Source organism: Physeter macrocephalus, chromosome 6, assembly GCF_002837175.3.
Source record: "Physeter macrocephalus isolate SW-GA chromosome 6, ASM283717v5, whole genome shotgun sequence".
NCBI classification, from domain to species: domain Eukaryota; kingdom Metazoa; phylum Chordata; class Mammalia; order Artiodactyla; family Physeteridae; genus Physeter; species Physeter macrocephalus.
Window position 1 is genome coordinate 72716343 of NC_041219.1, and position 18581 is coordinate 72734923.

An 18581-nucleotide genomic window follows, 5' to 3' on the forward strand; every position below is an offset into this window, starting at 1 on the left:
GCCCACGGGCCCAGCCGCTCCACGGCATGTGGGATCCTCCCGGACCGGGGCACGAACCCGTGTCCCCTGCATCGCCAGGCGGACTCTCAACCACTGCGACACCAGGGAAGCCTAAACTTTTGACATGTAATATAGAGGCTACAAATCATATAGGACAACAATGTGGTTGGTGAAAAATATCTAGCCCTGTTTAAAAATCAGTAGACTCGGGGCTGCCCTGGTGGCTCAGTGGTTAAGAATCCGCCTGCCAATGCAGGGGACATGGGTTCGAGCCCCGGTCCGGGAAGATCCCACATGCTGCGGAGCAACTAAGCCCGCAAGCCACAACTACTGAGCCTGCGCTGTAGAGCCCGCATGCCACAGCTACTGAAGCCCGCACGCCTAGAGCCAGTGCTCTGCAACAAGAGAAGCCACTGCAATGAGAAGCCTGTGCACCACAAAGAAGAGTAGCCCCCGCTCGCCGCAACTAGAGAAAACCCACGTGCAGCAACGAAGACCCGACGCAGCCAACAAAAAAAAGAACAGGACACTGACTTCACCATTAGGCTTGCACAGGATTGTTGTACAATTTGGGCTTGTCCTAAATCTGTTTTGTTCCTTCCAAAGAAAATCTGATGGTGGCTGGTGCTTTGCTTCAGATGCTGCTGCCCAGACCTGAAAGAAAATAGTTTGTTAATAACAATTGCCATTGGAGTTCAACATAGTTTTATAAATGCCGGAGGGTTATTGCAACACATCTTTCTAAACAGGTGAGGTTTTTAAAATGTAATGACTGTATAATATGTAATGTCAAGCTGTGTAACTGAACAGCTACTGTATGTGGTTTAAAGTAAAGCCCAAGAAAGAGGGGGGAGCTCTCCAGTGTCGCCTAAGCAAACCCTCTCTTTGTTTTTTCTTTAAAGATTACGTTTGCTTAGTTTTAGGAACTTAGGTATTTTATTTTGATAGTTAAATCATAAAAGCACAAAGTATTGTATGCCAAATTGAAGAAAGCTATGGAAATTTAATTATGGGTATTAATTTATATCCAGAGATGGACAAAGTGGCACAATTAACCAACAACAACCAAAAAAATCACATTTAACAGAGAGATCAAGGGATGAAGAAACCACTGGTGCTAAGCCGTGGTCTGACTGGGTAAATGAGTTTTTCGCGAACAAATCTAGTTCATAGTATTTATATCTTATACTCACTGTTACCATGGAATTGGCCTGCATTATGATATTGGGAAGGAATTGGTACAGAGAGACTGTTCGTCCATCCACATTTTGTTGGAGAATATGATTTCCAATTTCCAGTTCTTTGTCAAGGGAAGAGTTAATGAGCTTCACGCATAAACCTTTGACATTCACTTCAGCTATTTTAATGTCTCCAAGAGCACTAGAAAATAAAACTCAAAGATTATAAGGTGCCTTCAGATAAGCGTGTCTTTAGCTCACTTTAAGGACTGACTAATAAATATGCTTTGGAAGTTGTTCCTAAGCTGTATATTCTGTTGGACAACTTCCATGTAGAAATAGTGTATTTTGTGCCTTAAGCAAATGGCTTGATTTCTTAGTTCTGTTTGGTTATCTGTGCAACAAAATGATCTTTCACATAAAATAAACTTTAAAAATGCTTTAGGTATCAAGATAAAAATGCCATTGGGAGGTACTATTATTATTATTTTAATTTCCGACTGTTCTTCACAAGAAATACTGAGACATGAAACTCCCAAGTAGATCAAAAGGAAAGTTAAACTATTTAGTTTATTTCTGATAAGGTTACTGTGAACATGAATTGCAACTATATGCTTAAAAGAATTCTGCAAACTTAAAACATACAAATAAGATGGTATTTTTTCCCCTTCTAACATTTTGAGAGCTTAGTATGTATCAAGGACCAGGTTAAACATTTATATATTAGCATTTTTCAGAGTGTGGGTCACAACCTATAAGTATTGGGTTGGCCAAAAAGTGCCTTCGGTTTTAAAGTAAAAATAAAAGACACATTTTTCATTTGCACCGAGAACTTTATTGAACAACGTATTCATCCTTTTGGTCTACTATCTTCTGCCATTTTTCAGGCAACTCCATAATTCCATCTTCCCCAAACTTTTTATCTTTTTGAGCAAAGAACTTGTCCAGGTGCCTTTTACAGTCTTCCAGGGAATTGAAAAATTTCAGTAAGAGAATTTTGTAAAGACCCAAATAAATGGAAATCCGAAGGTGCAATGTTTGGTGAATACGGCAGATGAATCAGAACTTCCCAGCCAAGCTGTAACAGTTTTTGACTGGTCATCAAAGAAACATGTGGTCTTGCTTTATCCTGATGGAAGGTTATGTGTTTTCTGTTGACTAATTCCGGATGCTTTTCATCGAGTGCTGCTTTCAGTTGGTCTAACTGGGAGCAGTACTTGTGGGAATTAATCGTTTGGTTTTCTGGAAGGAGCTCATAATAAAGGACTCCCCTCCAATCCCACCATATACACAACATCACCTTCTTTGGATGAAGACCAGCCTTTGGTGTGGTTGGTGGTGGTTCATTTCGCTTGCCCCACGATTTCTTCCATTCCACGTTATTGTACAGTATCCACTTTTCATTGCCCATCACAATTTGTTTAAAAAGTGGAATGTTTTCATTACGTTTCAGTAGAGAATCGTATGTGGAAATATGGTCAAGAAGGTTTTTTTTTGCTTAACTTATGTGGAACCCAAACATCAAAGCGATTGACATAAATAAGCTGGTGCAAATGATTTTCAGTGTTTGATTTGGATATTTTGAGTATGTCGGCTATCTTCCACATGGTATAAACGTTGACTGCTCTCAGTTAATGTCTCGATTTGATCACTATCAACTTCAACTGGTCTACCTGACCATGAAGCATTGTCCAGCGAGAAATCTCCACCACAAAGTTTCGCAAACCACTTTTGACACATTCGATCAGTCACAGCAACTTCTCCATGCACTGCACAAATCTTTTTTTGCATCTGGGTTGCATTTTTACTTTTCTTGAAATAATAAAGCATAATATGCCGAAAATGTTGCTTTTTTTCTTCCATCTTCAATATTAAAATGGCTACACAAGAATTCACCAATTTTGATGTCTTTTTAAAAATGCATTGCTTATATGACAGCTGTTACATACAGTATAACAAAATTGTTTTGAATGAAGTTAAAGACAACTTAGTGCTACTAGAGTCATCTTACGGGAAAAAAACGAATGAAACTTTTGGCCAACCCAATATGCCATGAAATCCCTTTGGTGGGATTTAATATAGGGACATAATATTTAAAATGAAATATACCCCTACCAATAATAGGAACCAATACTTATGATGTGCCAGGCACTTGAAAAATATTATCAATATATCTATGATTTCATATCTATAATTCCGAAATGCAAAAATATCTGAAAAACCAAAAGATTCTTAAAAAAACACACTTGAAGCAAAATCTGACCTGAATTCCTTTGGTGGCAAAACCTGACCTGAAACTGAGGAGAGGCTAGTTACTGTCTTCATTCATGATTTGTGTGACTATTCATAAATTTGGCTGTGGAAAGATTACTGTTTGATTTTGGATACTTCTCCAAGCCCTATTGGGGTGTTATGTAATATGTGTTCTAGTCACCATATTACTTTCTTAAAATCCTCCAAATTCTGAATTTGGAAACATGTAAGTCTCCAAATGTTTTGGTAAAGGCATTGTGGACTGGTAGTTACTTATTTAATTCTCACAAAAGGCTACATATTTCTTATTGAAGTTCACCATCAAAAATTTGAAAAAAACTGTATTATCTCATTTAATTCTCACAACAACCCAGTGAGACAGGTACTATTTTTAGTCCCACTTTATAGAAAAGGAAACTGAGGTTTAGAGAGATTAACTGCCATGTCCAAGTTCTCTCAATAAATGTTAGCTCTTGTTCTTCTTTTTTAACTAGTAAAATCTCAAAGAAGTTTGATCCAACCATTCAAATTGTTTAAATTTTGTATACACCCTGGTGATTGAGTACTGCTAGAAAATACACACACACACACACACACACACACACAGAGTATAGACTGCTGCCACCAAATGAATCAGTGTTCTCCAGTCACATGTGGGCCCTTAGTGATTGGCAGCAAACTGTGTTCTTCATGAGCTGAGCCAGCACCTTCTGTCATTCCCTCAACAACATTCAAATCCCTGCCTCACATCTCCAGTTTCATTGTCAGAAAATGATCTCACTAAGAAAATAGAGCCATCAGAAAGAAGTGTGTTTTCCTGCTTTCCACTTAGAAGCAGGTTCACCTATGCCCACACTGACCTCTTCGTTCCAGCCACCTCGTTTCAGTGCAAGAGGAACCCTTCTCCCATCTAAAGTGAAACTCTGCTTACCACCTTCTGCTGCTGCTTTGGTGTTTCAGTCCCATTCATTTTTCTCCTTTCACACCAACCTCTCCCTCTAGACTGCCTCTTTCCCCCAAATATGTACATATCTTCCAACTGCTATAACCTTAAAAAAGAAAAACACAATCCTCCTCTGGCTTCCACTTTCTACTGCCATCACAACCGAGCTTTTGGAAAGACTACGGCATGAGTTCTTCATCTCTTATTCACTCCCTCAACCCACGACCATATATTTCTGCCTTAGACCAAGATGATTAAGGCCCTCTTAAATTGATCATCAATTAGTAAATTGAGTGGTAACTTTTCAGTCTTTGTCTTTTTTTAAATAGAGGTATAATTGACATATAACATTATATTAGTTTGGGGTGTACAACATAATGATTCAGTATTTGTATATAAGGCAAAAAGATCACCACAATAAATCTAGTTAACAACATTAATCACCATATATAGTTACAATTATTTTTTTCTTGTGAGGAAAACTGTTAAGATCTACTCTCCTAGCAATTTTCAATACAATACAGTATTATTAACTGTGGTCTCCATTCTGTACATTACAACCCAATGACTTATTTATTTTATCTGTACATTACATCCCAATGACTTATTTATTTTATAATTGGAAATCTGTACTTTTTGACCCCCTTCTCACATTTTGCCCACCCCCCACCTCTTGCTTCTGGCAACCAATCTGTTCTCTGTATCGATGAGTTCATTTTTTTTTTTTTTTTTTAGATTTCATTGATAAGTAAGATCATATGGTATTTGTCTTTCTCTGACTTATTTTACTTAGCACGATGCCTTCAAGGTCCATCCATGTTGTTGCAAATGGCAAGATTTAATTCTTTTTTTAATGGCTGAATAATATTGCATTTTATATTTATACCACATTTTATTTACCAATCATCCATTGATGGACACTTAGGTCATTTCCATATCTTGGCTATTGTAAATAATGCTGCAATGAACATGGCGGTGCATATATCTTTTTGAATTAGAGGTTTTGCTTTCTTCAGATAAATACACAAAAGTGGAATTGCTGGATTATATGATAGCTCTGTTTTTAATTTTTTGAGGGACTTCCATACTGTTTTCCATAGTGGTTCAATTTACATTCCCACCACTCAGTCTTTGTCTTAATGTCTCTGTGATATCTGCCTCTGCCAGATAGGTCCTTCTCTCCTTGTTTCCCCAAGTCCACTGTTTTTCTTCTACCAGTCTGGTTGCTCCTTTATAGTCTCTCTTTCAGATTTCTCTTCCTTCATCCATTTCTCAGATGTGAATCCCTGGGATTCTGCCCTTAACCCTCTTTTATTCCCATCACACTCTATATACGTGATATCACCCAAAAACAGGGCTTTCAGTAACCATTAATACACTGATGACTGCTAAATCTAAATCCTTTTCCTGCTGAGCTTCAGACCCATAGAAACAACTGACCCCGTAGAAAGAAAGACCCCAAAGATACCTCTAAATCAACATGTCCCAAAATGAATTCATCATTTCAGAAAAGTAGAAAACCTATTCCAGGAAATTTCATCATCATTTATCCTGTTGGCCACGCCTGAAACTTCTATTACTTTCCTGCTCTATTATCCTTCTTGCCTTATCTGTGATGATGTTCTATTAATATTACTCTTTAGTACCTTTTGTATATATTTCCTTCTCTCCATCCCTATTGCTGCTGTCTTCATTAGGCTCTCATCACCTCTGTGTCACAGTGTAACAGTGTCTTAACTGGTTTCTCCAGTCTTGCTCCCTCCTAACCATTCAACATTTTGCTTCCAGAGCAATCTTTGTACAAGGATAAATCCTTCAAAGTCTGACCATTTCTTTCTAGAGAAAACACCAGTGTCACAGCATGGAAACAAGGCCCTACGTAATCTATCAGCCTCTTTAATTTCTTTTTTTCCCTACTTCCTATCTTTGCTTTAATTGCAACCACAAGAATTTCTCACAAGACTTGTGATAATTCATGTCATTGCATGCTTCACCCATTGCCTATGCATGCGCTATTCCTTCTTCTTGTTCCACAACACTTGAAATTTTCAGACTTCTTAATACTTAATATCTTGGGTACAAAATATCTCATTGTTATTTTAATTTGATTTTCCCTGTTTATAGTGCAGTTGAGTAAGCTACTTATTGGCTACTCAGTTTTCTTTTGAAAATTGTCTTTCATATAATTTAGTCCATTTCTATAGAGTTGTTTTACATTTTTATGATGGATTTATGGTATAGTATTTAAATATATACAGAAATTTTTGAAAGAACTGTGTGGTAATAAGTGGGTATTATCCATGTTAAGTTGCTATGTTGGTAATAACTTGCTATGACAGCAAGAGAAAACTAACATACACTTCTTATGAATTGTAGAATCACAGTGCTAAAAATATTGCCTGCAGTTTTGGTCCCAATGCCCTCACCAGAGATTTACTCCAGAGTTTTCTGTTTTCTATTTTTCTGTTGATAAACCAGCTACCAATCTTTTTGTTGTTCCTTTGAAGGTAAGTGTCCTTTTTCTCTGGCTGACTAAGATTTTCCTTACTTCTTCTGTTTTAGAAGTTTTTCTACATCGTACCTAGGGTGTTTTTTTTTTTTCCCCCTGTGTTTTCTCTTGCTGGGAGTTGGTAGTGTTGCTTGTACCTGTGGCTTGATGTCTTTCATTTTGGGGAAAATTCTCTGCCAGTATTTCCACCAATACTGTTCTACCTCAGTCCTTCTCTCCTCTCCTTAGTGACTTCAATTACAAGCATTTAGATTTTTAAAAATCTTGTCCTAATTTTTCTTTATGCTTGTTTTTTTCTAATCTCTTTGCTCTCTATAATTCAGCGTGGATGTTTTCTTCTGAGACCTCTGTGTCACAGTGTAACAGTGTCTTAACTGGTTTCTCCAGTCTTGCTCCCTCCTAACCATTCAACATTTTGCTTCCAGAGCAATCTTTGTACAAGGATAAATCCTTCAAAGTCTGACCATTTCTTTCTAGAGAAAACACCAGTGTCACAGCATGGAAACAAGGCCCTACGTAATCTATCAGCCTCTTTAATTTCTTTTTTTCCCTACTTCCTATCTTTGCTTTAATTGCAACCACAAGAATTTCTCACAAGACTTGTGATAATTCATGTCATTGCATGCTTCACCCATTGCCTATGCATGCGCTATTCCTTCTTCTTGTTCCACAACACTTGAAATTTTCAGACTTCTTAATACTTAATATCTTGGGTACAAAATATCTCATTGTTATTTTAATTTGATTTTCCCTGTTTATAGTGCAGTTGAGTAAGCTACTTATTGGCTACTCAGTTTTCTTTTGAAAATTGTCTTTCATATAATTTAGTCCATTTCTATAGAGTTGTTTTACATTTTTATGATGGATTTATGGTATAGTATTTAAATATATACAGAAATTTTTGAAAGAACTGTGTGGTAATAAGTGGGTATTATCCATGTTAAGTTGCTATGTTGGTAATAACTTGCTATGACAGCAAGAGAAAACTAACATACACTTCTTATGAATTGTAGAATCACAGTGCTAAAAATATTGCCTGCAGTTTTGGTCCCAATGCCCTCACCAGAGATTTACTCCAGAGTTTTCTGTTTTCTATTTTTCTGTTGATAAACCAGCTACCAATCTTTTTGTTGTTCCTTTGAAGGTAAGTGTCCTTTTTCTCTGGCTGACTAAGATTTTCCTTACTTCTTCTGTTTTAGAAGTTTTTCTACATCGTACCTAGGGTGTTTTTTTTTTTTCCCCCTGTGTTTTCTCTTGCTGGGAGTTGGTAGTGTTGCTTGTACCTGTGGCTTGATGTCTTTCATTTTGGGGAAAATTCTCTGCCAGTATTTCCACCAATACTGTTCTACCTCAGTCCTTCTCTCCTCTCCTTAGTGACTTCAATTACAAGCATTTAGATTTTTAAAAATCTTGTCCTAATTTTTCTTTATGCTTGTTTTTTTCTAATCTCTTTGCTCTCTATAATTCAGCGTGGATGTTTTCTTCTGAGAATGTTCCAGTTCAATGATTCTCTCTTCTGTTTCATCAAATATATTGTTAAACTCATCTACTTTTGAAATAGTAATTTCTGTTATTGGATTTTTTTTCTAGAATTTCCTACTGATTCTTTTATTTTTAGTTTCCAGTTCTATGCTAAAAATTTTTTTGTCATTTAATTCCTTGACTATTTTAGTCAAGATTATTTAAAAATCCCTGTCAGATAACCATAATATCTGGATCACCTAGGCCTGTTTTTATTGTCCATTTTTAATCTTAGTTTTGGGTCAACTTTTATTGTTTGTATGCCTTGTTATTTTTGACTTAGTGCCTAGTATGATAGAGTAAACATTGCAGAGGTAATTTAAAGCTATGTATAATGTTTTCTTGATACAGAGAGGATTTACTTTAACTTCTGGCAGCCATCAACGCTGGGGGGAAACCACTTTAATCCAATCAGGGTGTGAAATAATTTGACACTAGGCTTTGGCCCCAATTAGGCTGGTTTATTTTGAAGATAGCCTTAATACTGTGTGTACCTTTGAAGTTACAACTGAAAGCCTGGGGTGTTTATCAGTGACCCTCCTTCTTGACAGGCCCTGAATCAAGCCAATTTTTATTCACCCAGTCCTGTGAGACTGCCAGAATCTCTGAATAACTTCTCAGCCTCTTAGCTGCTGCTTTCAAATTGACAACTGTTTTGAGGAGAAAAGTGCCTCCAAAGGTCAGGCTATCACTCTGTTTCCTCTCCTAGAAGAGGACTTGTGAGAATATAAGATGTAAAATCTATGAAATCTTTATGTATTTATTTATTTACTTGGTTATGCCAGATCTTAGTTGTGGCAAGCAGGCTCCTTAGTTGCGGTTCACGGGCTCCTTAGTTGCGGCTCACCGGCTCCTTAGTTGTGGCATGAGAATTCTTAGTTGCAGCATGCATATGGGATCTAATTCCCTGGCCAGGGATTGAACCAGGGCCCCCTGCATTGGGAGTGTGGAGTCTTAACCACTGTGCCACCAGGTAAGTCCCAATCTATGAAACCTTAATCTACACTACCAAACTGCCTTCAGTGGTCTCAATTTATACCCGTACTACATTTTATGAGGTTGCCTGTTTTGTAGAGAGGTTCACTTTTGAGCAATGTATATACCTATTCCTTTCTTTTACATTACTGTTATGGTTCTTACTAAATTGTAGATATAACATTTTTACTCTTATTTGATAGCCCTAGAATTTCTCTATGTCATCCTCATTCTAGTGTTACTGAATTCTCTGTGGGATGTTTTTATTTTTTGACAGAATTCCTTTTTGTTTTTGAGACTTGCTTTTTCTGCCTGGGAAGATGAGCAGTAGTTTGAGTTTTTCTTTTAACCAGATAAGACCCTAGAATAGCTCAGTTATCTCTTTTTTTTTTTTAGATGTTGGGGGTAGGAGTTTATTAATGTATTTATTTATTTTTGCTGTGTTGGGTCTTTGTTTCTGTGCGAGGGCTTTCTCTAGTTGTGGCAAGCGGAGGTCACTCTTCATCGTGGTGCGCGGGCCTCTCACTATCGCGGCCTCTCTTGTTGCAGAGCACAGGCTCCCGACGTGCAGGCTCAGTAGTTGTGGCTCATGGGCCTAGTTGCTCCGCGATATGTGGGATCTTCCCAGACCAGGGCTCGAACCTGTGTCCCCTGCATTAGCAGGCAGATTCTCAACCACTACACCACCAGGGAAGCCTGCTCAGTTATCTCTTTGTTATCATATATGTAATTGGATATGTACAGTTGCTTTTCAAAAACATTCATTATTCAAGTGAAACGTTTATTAATTGATGTTAAATTTTTATTTTATGCAAATAAGTAGAATAAATTAGCTTGTCTGAAAGAAAAAAATACCATTGTTCATATCAGGGCTAGCCACTTCATTTGCCTTCCTTTTGATATAAGGCCCAAAGTTACAGGAAAATACTTCACATAATACATGGAAATTCACTGAGCCAGGGCTGTTAATCTGCTATCACACAGCCTTTTGTAGTTATCTTTTTTTCTTCCCTGTGAGCCTTCCCATTTTTCTTTAGTAGGAAAATGACTTGAAACCTCTAAGTTGTGACTGGCTGAGAGTGTAGAGTGATGTACCAATCATTCTGTCAGTAGCCTTTGCATGGTCTTGATTTATAGAGATTGAAAAGACAAATGGCTATATCACTTTTTAAAAAATGACAATTTTTCATTATTTAAGCTCTGATTTCTCTAGTTGTTGGAGTCTACTTGATAGCTCCATGCTACTTTACTTATCTGCCTTTAGATTTTTGCTACGCTAAAGTTTACTAAACTTATCTTTAGCATTTCAGTTCTTCCAATATGCATCTACCTAACATTATCTATGAAAATTGGCACCTGTGTTTATAGTTGCCATTAACACAAGGAAGGACAAAGACCACATGATCACACTTTTTAATCAGATTCAGAAAAAGCATTTGACAAAATTCAACATCTTTTCACTATAAAAACTCTCAAAAAATAGGTAAAGAAGGAACATACCTCAGCACAATAAAGTACATATATGAAAAGTCCACAGCTAACACAATCAATGAGGAAAAACTTCCTCTAAGATCCACAACAAGGCAAGGATGTCCATTCTCACCACTGCTATTCGTCTTAGTACTGGAAATCCTACCCAGAGCAATCAGGAAAGAAAAAGAAATAGAAGATGCCAAATCAGAAGGGAAAAAGTGAATTATGTCTGTTTGCAGATGACATGATCATATAAGTAAAAAACCCTAAGAACACTACAAAACAAATTCAGTAAATTGTAGGATGTGAAAATCAACATACAAAAATCAGTGGCATTTCTGTACACTAACAATGAACTAACCAAAAGGGAAATTAAGAAAACGATCCCATTTACATTAGCAACAAAAGAACAAAATACTTAGGCAATAACTTAACCAAAAAAAATGAAAGATTTATACACTGAAAACTACAAAACACTGGTGAAGGAAATTTAAAAAGACACAAATAAATGGAAAGACATTCCATGTTCATGGACTGGAAGAAGTAATGTTGTCAAAATGTTCATACCAGTCAAAGTGATTTAGAGATTCAATGCAATCCCTATCAAAATCCCAATGGCATTTTTAAACAGAAGCTGTAAAAAAAAAATCCTAAAATTTATGTGAAACTACAAAAGACCCCAAATAGCCAAAGCATTCTTGAGCAAGAACAAAGCTGGAGGTATGACACTTCCTGACTTCAAATTATATTATAAAGCTAAAGTAACTAAAACAGTGTGGTACCAGCATAAAAAAAGACATATAGACCAATGGAACAGAATAGAGAACCCAGAAACAAACCCACACATTTGTGGTCTACTTCTCTTCAACAGGAGTGCCAAGAGCACACGATGGGGAGAGGATAGTCTCTTTAATAAATGCTGGAAAAGTGGATATCCACATGCAAAAAATGAAATTGGACCTCTATCACACACCATACATAAAAATCAACTCAAAAATGGGTTAAAGACTTAAAGGTAAGACTCAAAACCATAAAACTCCTATAAGAAAATATAGGGGAAAACCTTCTTGACATTGGTCTTGACAATAATTTCTTAACTAACACACCAAAAGCACAGGTGAGAAAAGCAAATATAGAAAAATCGGATTACCTCAATTTAAAAAGCTCCTACACAGCAAAGGAAACAATCAACAAAATGAAAAGGCAACCTACAAAATGGGAAAAATAATATTTGCAAGTCATATATTTGATAAGTGGTTAATATCTAAAATATATAAGGAACGCACACAACTCAATAGCAAAAAATCAAATAATGCAATTAAAAAATGGGAAAGGACCTGAATAGACATTTTTCCAAAGAAGATATGTGAATGGCCAACAGGTACATAAAAAGTGACTTAACATCACTAATCACAGGGAAACGCAAATCAAAACCACAATGAGATATCACCTCACACCTGTAAGAATAATTGTTATCAAAGAGACAACAATAAGTATTGGCGAAGATGTAGAGAAAAGGGAACCCTGTGCACTGTTGGTGGGAATGTAAATTGATGCAGTGCTATGGAAAACAGTGTGGAGGCTCTTCAAAAAATTAAAAATAGAACTACCATATGATCCAGCAATCCCACTTCTAGGTATTTGAAGGAAATAAAATTACCATTTGTTGAGTTATCTGCACCACCATGTTCATTGCAGCATTATTCACAACAGCCAAGATACAGAAACAAAGTGTCCATTGACAGATGAATGGATAAAGTGAATGTGGTGTTTATTTTATAAATACAGTTGATTATTGAACAGTGCAGGGGTTAGGGGTGCCAACCACCCACACAGTGGAAAATCAGCATATAACTTTATAGTCGGCCCTCCATATCCATGATTCCACATCCACAGATTCAGCCAAACACAGATCATGTAGTACTGGAGTATTAATTGAAAAAAATCCACCTATAAGTGAACCCATGCAGTTCAAACCTGTGTTGTTCAAGAGTCAACTGTATATATACATATATATACACACACACACACACACACACACACACACATACACACACACACACATATGTAATAGAGTATTATTCAGCCATAAAATGAAGGACAACCTGCCATTTGTGACAACATGGATGGATGTTGAGCACATTATGTTAAGTGAAATAAATCAGACAGAGAAAGACAAATACTGTATCGTTTCACTTATATGTGGAATTTTAAAAAGCTGAATTCATATAAACAGCAATTAGAACAGTGTTTGCCAGGGGATAGAAGGTAGGGGAAATGGGGGAAATATTGGTCAAAGGATTAAAAACTTCCAGTTATAAGATGAATAAGTTCTGGGAATCTTATGAACAGCATGGTGACTATAGTTAAAAATACGGTATTATATACTTGAAAATTGCTAAGACAGTAGACAGTGGATCTTAAATGTTCTCACCAGAAAAAAAAAAAAGGTAATTATGTGAAGGATGTGTTAACTAATTTTATTATGGTAATCATTTCACAATACATATGAGTATCAAATCATCATTGTGTAAGTTTACACAATGTTATTTGTCAATTTTATCTCAATAAAAAACCCCCAAAGACAAAAAAATGAAGTTGTACGTCTTAAATATATGCAATTATGTCAATGATATCTCAATAAAACTGTCTAAAAAAAGTGAAAGAAGAAATGGTTATAAGCAGATCCATACTACAAAAAACGTTAAAGAAGTTCTTTTCAGGTACTAGCATAATTAAAATGGATGGAAATATAATTTATAGATCAAAAAAATAAACAAAACAAACAAACAAAAAGAACAAAAAGCAAAGAAAAGCAGTGAAAATACATAAGGGTAAATATATAATATTTTCTTATCATTTAAATTTCTTTTAAAAATTGATTATTTAAGCCAAAATAACTATGGAGTATGGGATTTACACCATATGTAGAAGTAAAATATGTGACAGAAGAAGCACAATGGCTGGGAGAAGAGAAATGAAATTATAGTATTCTAAGGCTCTTATATTATTTGTGAAGTGGTAAAATATAACATGAGGGTAGTCTGTAATAGGCTCAAGATGTATCCTATAAACCTGGAAGGAACCCCTAAAATAAAAGAGTTATAGCTAATCAGCCAACAATGGAGATAAAATGGAATATAAATAATGATTAATTTCAAAAAAGACAGAAAAAGAGACAAAGAGAACAGAACAGTTGGGACAAATAGAAAACAAATAACAAGATAATAGAATTAATCAACCATATTAAAAATTACTTTAAATCTAAACTGTTTAAATGCCCAAATTAAAAGACAGAGATTGTCAGAAGATGAAAGAGCAAGCCTACTGCATGCTACCTATCGATACAAAACATAATATTAAATATAAAGACACAAATAGGCTAAAAGTAAAAGTATAAAAAAAGATATACCATGCTAACACCAGTAAAAGAAAGCTGGAATGGTTATATTGATATTAGACATAGTAGATTTCTGAGCAAAGAATAATGCCATGGATAAAGAAGTTTATTTCATAATGATATAGACATCAATTCTATATTGGAAGAAGATATAACAATCCTAAATGTTTATACACCTGAAAACAGGGCTTCAAAATACAGGAAACTAACACTGATAGAACTGCAAGAAGAAATCAATGAATCCACAATTATAGTTGGAAATTTTAACACCCCTTTTTCAATAATTGATGGACATAAAATCAACAAAAAAGACAATAGACTTAACACCATCAATCAATTTGACCTGATCAATATTTACAAAACACTCCACTCAACGATAAATATATTTACCAGAACATTTACCAGGATAGACCATATCTGCTATAAAGCAAGTCTCAATACATTTAAAAGGACTCAAGTCATATAAATTATGTTCTTTGACCACTATGAAACTGAATTAGAAATCAATAACAAAAGATATCTGGAAAATCATCAGAACTGGAAAAATCTGTAAAATATTTGGGAACTAAATAATAGACTTCTTACTACTCAAGGATCAAAGAAGAAATAAAAATGGAAACTAGAAAGTATTTTGATGCCACAGCTAAGTGTTGAATCTTGGGCAGACTGTCCCTGGGAGAGGACTCAATCTAGCTATGCAGAGATAGCAAGGAGAGCCTGGAGTGTGTTCTGGGTGGAGCAGCAGTGGCCACTGTCAGCACACTCAGGAGTACACAGCAGCTCTCCCAGTGAGAGTGCCCTGGGCTCTGCCCACTCCATACTGCAGCTTAGCGCTAGATCTGGGTCCTGGAAGAAGACTGCCACAGAGGCAGCCCAGATCTCAGGCAGCAGCCGAACCACCTCAATTCCTGCAGCCACAATACCTCAACCCCCAGCCCCAGCCTACTTCACATCACAGCTTTGCACTAGATTTAGGACAAACACAACAAAGAAAGGTAAGTGACCTTGGTGCTGCTTCTGAGCAGAACCGTGGACACCTACACAAGGGCTGTATAGGTCCTCTGTGACTGCACAGACCTCACTGCTTCAGCAATCACCTCCTTTGGGGCAGGGCATGCAATCAAGGGCAAAAGAGTCTGATTGAACCTGATCCTCAGGGCTTCTGCTCCAACAACTGGGGAGTAGACCCTGCTCCTGACAGGGCAGCAACAGCCATGGAGCAGAGAGGAAGTCCGGCCTCACAACCTGCACAGGCTCTACACACTACAACACCAACCACACCCCTATCAAGGGGATAACGGCCAGCACACCTTTAGGAAAGACATGGCAGATGTCCATACCAAAAGCAGTCCTCACACCAAAAACGCTGGACACACAAAGTCTACACAGGGATGTTCCCACATAAAAACACCTCTTCAAGTGATGTTCAACACCACAGCAATCAGACAAGAAGAGTTGAAAGGGAAGAAGGTAAAACTGTCAGTATTGCAGATGACATGATACTCTATATGGAGTCTCCACACAAAAACTATTAGAACTAATAAATGAATTCAGCAAGGTAGCAGGATACAAGATTAATATACAGAAATTTCTTGCATTTTTATACACTAATAATAAAGTAACAGAAAGAGAAATTAAAAATCCTGTTTCAATTCTCATCAAAAAGAATAAAATACTTAGGAATAAACTTAATCAAGGAGGTAAAAGACCTATATGCTGAAAACTATAACACAGTGACAAAGGAAAGTGAAGATGATTCAAAGAAATGGAAAGATATCTCATGTTTTTGGATTGAAAAAATTAATATTGTTAAAATGGCCATAGTACCCAAAGCAATTTACAGATTTAATGCAATCTCTATCAAAATACCGTGACATTTTTTTCAGAACCAGAACAAATATCCTAAAATTTATATGGAATCACAAAAAAAGCAGAATTGCCAAAGCAATACTGAGGAAAAAGAACAAAGCTGGAAGTGTAACTCTTCCACACTTCAGACTGTACTACAAACCTACAGTAATCAAAACTGTGGTATTGGCACAAAAACAGACTTATGGATCAATGCAACAAGATAGAGAGCCCAGAAATAAACCCACACACCTATTATCAATTAATGTACGACAAAGGAAATAAGAATATACAATGGAGATATGACCATCTCTTCAACAAGTGGTGTTGGGAAAGCTGGACAGCTAAAGCTGGATGTAAATCAATGAAATTAGAACATTTCCTCACACCATATGCAAAAGTAAAGTCAAAATTGTTTAAAGACCTAAAAGTAAGACATGACACCATATAACTCCTAGAAGAGAACATAGGCAGAACATAATTTAACATAGGTTGTAGCAATATTTTCTTAGATCAGTCACCCAAGGCAAAAGAAATAAAAGCAAAAGTAAACAAATGGGATATAACCAAACTTAAAAGCTTTTGCACAGCAAAGGAAACCATCGACAAAACGAGAAGACAACCTATGGAATGGGAGAAAACAATTGCAAATGATGCAACCAACAGGGGGTTAATATCCAAAATGTATAAGCAGCTCATACAACTCAATAGTGAAGAAACAAAAAACCACATCCAAAAATGGGCGAAGACCTAAACAGACATTTTTCCAAAGAAGACACATGAAAAGATGCTCAACATCACTAATTATTAGAGAAATGCAAATCAAAACCACAATGGGGAATCACCTCACACCTGTCAGAATGGCTATCATTAAAAAGTCTACAAGGGCTTCCCTGGTGGCACAGTGGTTGAGAATCCGCCTGCCGATGCAGGGGACACGGGTTCGTGCCCCGGTCCGGGAAAATCCCACATGCCGCGGAGCAGCTGGGCCCGTGAGCCATGGCGGCTGAGCCTGCGCGTCTGGAGCCTGTGCTCTGCAACGGGAGAGGCCACAACAGTGAGAGGCCCGCGTACCACAAAAAAAAAAAAAAAAAAAAAGTCTACAAATAATAAATTATGGAGAGGGTGTGGAGAAAATAAAACCCTCCTACTGTTGGTGGGAATGTAAATTGGTGCAGCCACTACGGAAAACAGTACAGAGGTTCCTTCAAAACTAGAAATAGAGCTACCATATGATCCAGCAATCCCACTCCTGGGCATATATCTGGAAAATGTATAAACTCAAATTTGAAAAGATACATGCACCCCTATGTTAATAGTAGTACTATATATATATATATATATATATGGCCAAGGGATGGAAACAACCCAAGTGCCCATCAACAGAGGAGTGGATAACGAAAATGTGGTGTATATATATACAATGGAATATTACTCAGCCATAAAAATGAATGAAATATTGCCATTTGCAGCAACATGGATGGACCAAGAGAATATTATACTTAGTGAAATAAGTCAGAGAAAGACAAATAATATATCACATGTGGGATCTAAAAAATAATACAAATGAATCTATATACAAAACAGAAAGAGACTCACAGATATAGAAAACAAACTTATGGTTATCAAGGGGAGAGGAAGGGCAGGGGAAGGACAAATTAGGAGTAAGGGATTAACAGATACAGACTACTACACCTAAAATAGATAAGCAACAAAAATTTACTGTATAACACAAGGAATTCACTATCTTGTAATAATCTATAATGGAATATAATAAAAAATGAATCACTATGCTACACACCTGAAACTAACAAAATATTGTAAATCAACTTTACTTAAATAAAAGTATTTTGAAGTGAATGAAAATGAAAATAAAACACATCAAAATTTGTGGGATTCCACTAAAAGCTGTAGTTAGGGGAAATTTTACAGTGCTAAATGCTTGTATTAGAAGAGAAAATGTTTTCAAATCAATGATCTCAACTTCCACCTTAAGAAACTAGAAAAAAAAAGCAAATGAGGCCTGAAGTAGGCAGAAGAAAGGGAATACAGATCAGAATGGAAATCTATGAATAGAAAACAAAGCAAAAAAATTAGAGAAAATCAATTAAATGAAACACTGATTCTTTGAAGCTCAACAAAGTTGATAACTCTTGGGCAAGATTTATCAGGAAAAAGAGAGAAGACACATATGGCCATTATCAGCAGTAAGAAATGTGACATCACTACAGATTCTATAGATACTAAAAGGATAATAAGGGAATATTATGTATAATTTTACAACAATAAATCTGACAACTTAGATGAAATGGACAAATTCCTTGAAAGACACAAACTACTCAAGTTCACTCAAGAAGAAACAGGTAACCAGACTATCCTGACATCTATTTTATTATTTTTTTAAAATTATTATTATTTTTTTTGCGGTACGCAGGCCTCTCACTGTTTTGGCCTTTCCCCCTGCCGAGGCCCGGCCCCCGA

At 36.4% G+C, this 18581-nt stretch overlaps 1 protein-coding gene across 2 annotated transcripts in view; it reads right to left on the reverse strand.

The window, feature by feature from the left end:
• The window catches only part of LMNTD1 (lamin tail domain containing 1), a 468403-nt gene that overhangs the window by 25773 nt on the left and 424049 nt on the right, over positions 1-18581 (reverse strand). The window contains exons 12-14 of one of the 2 annotated variants that reach the window (XM_055085516.1): positions 10880-11011; positions 1194-1380; positions 535-654 (exon numbers count right to left, since the gene is read on the reverse strand). In XM_055085516.1, the coding sequence (XP_054941491.1) occupies positions 535-654; positions 1194-1380; positions 10880-11011 (439 nt within the window). The remainder of the gene's footprint in view (positions 1-534; positions 655-1193; positions 1381-10879; positions 11012-18581) is intronic. The other variant, XM_028491104.2, reaches the window with a different exon arrangement.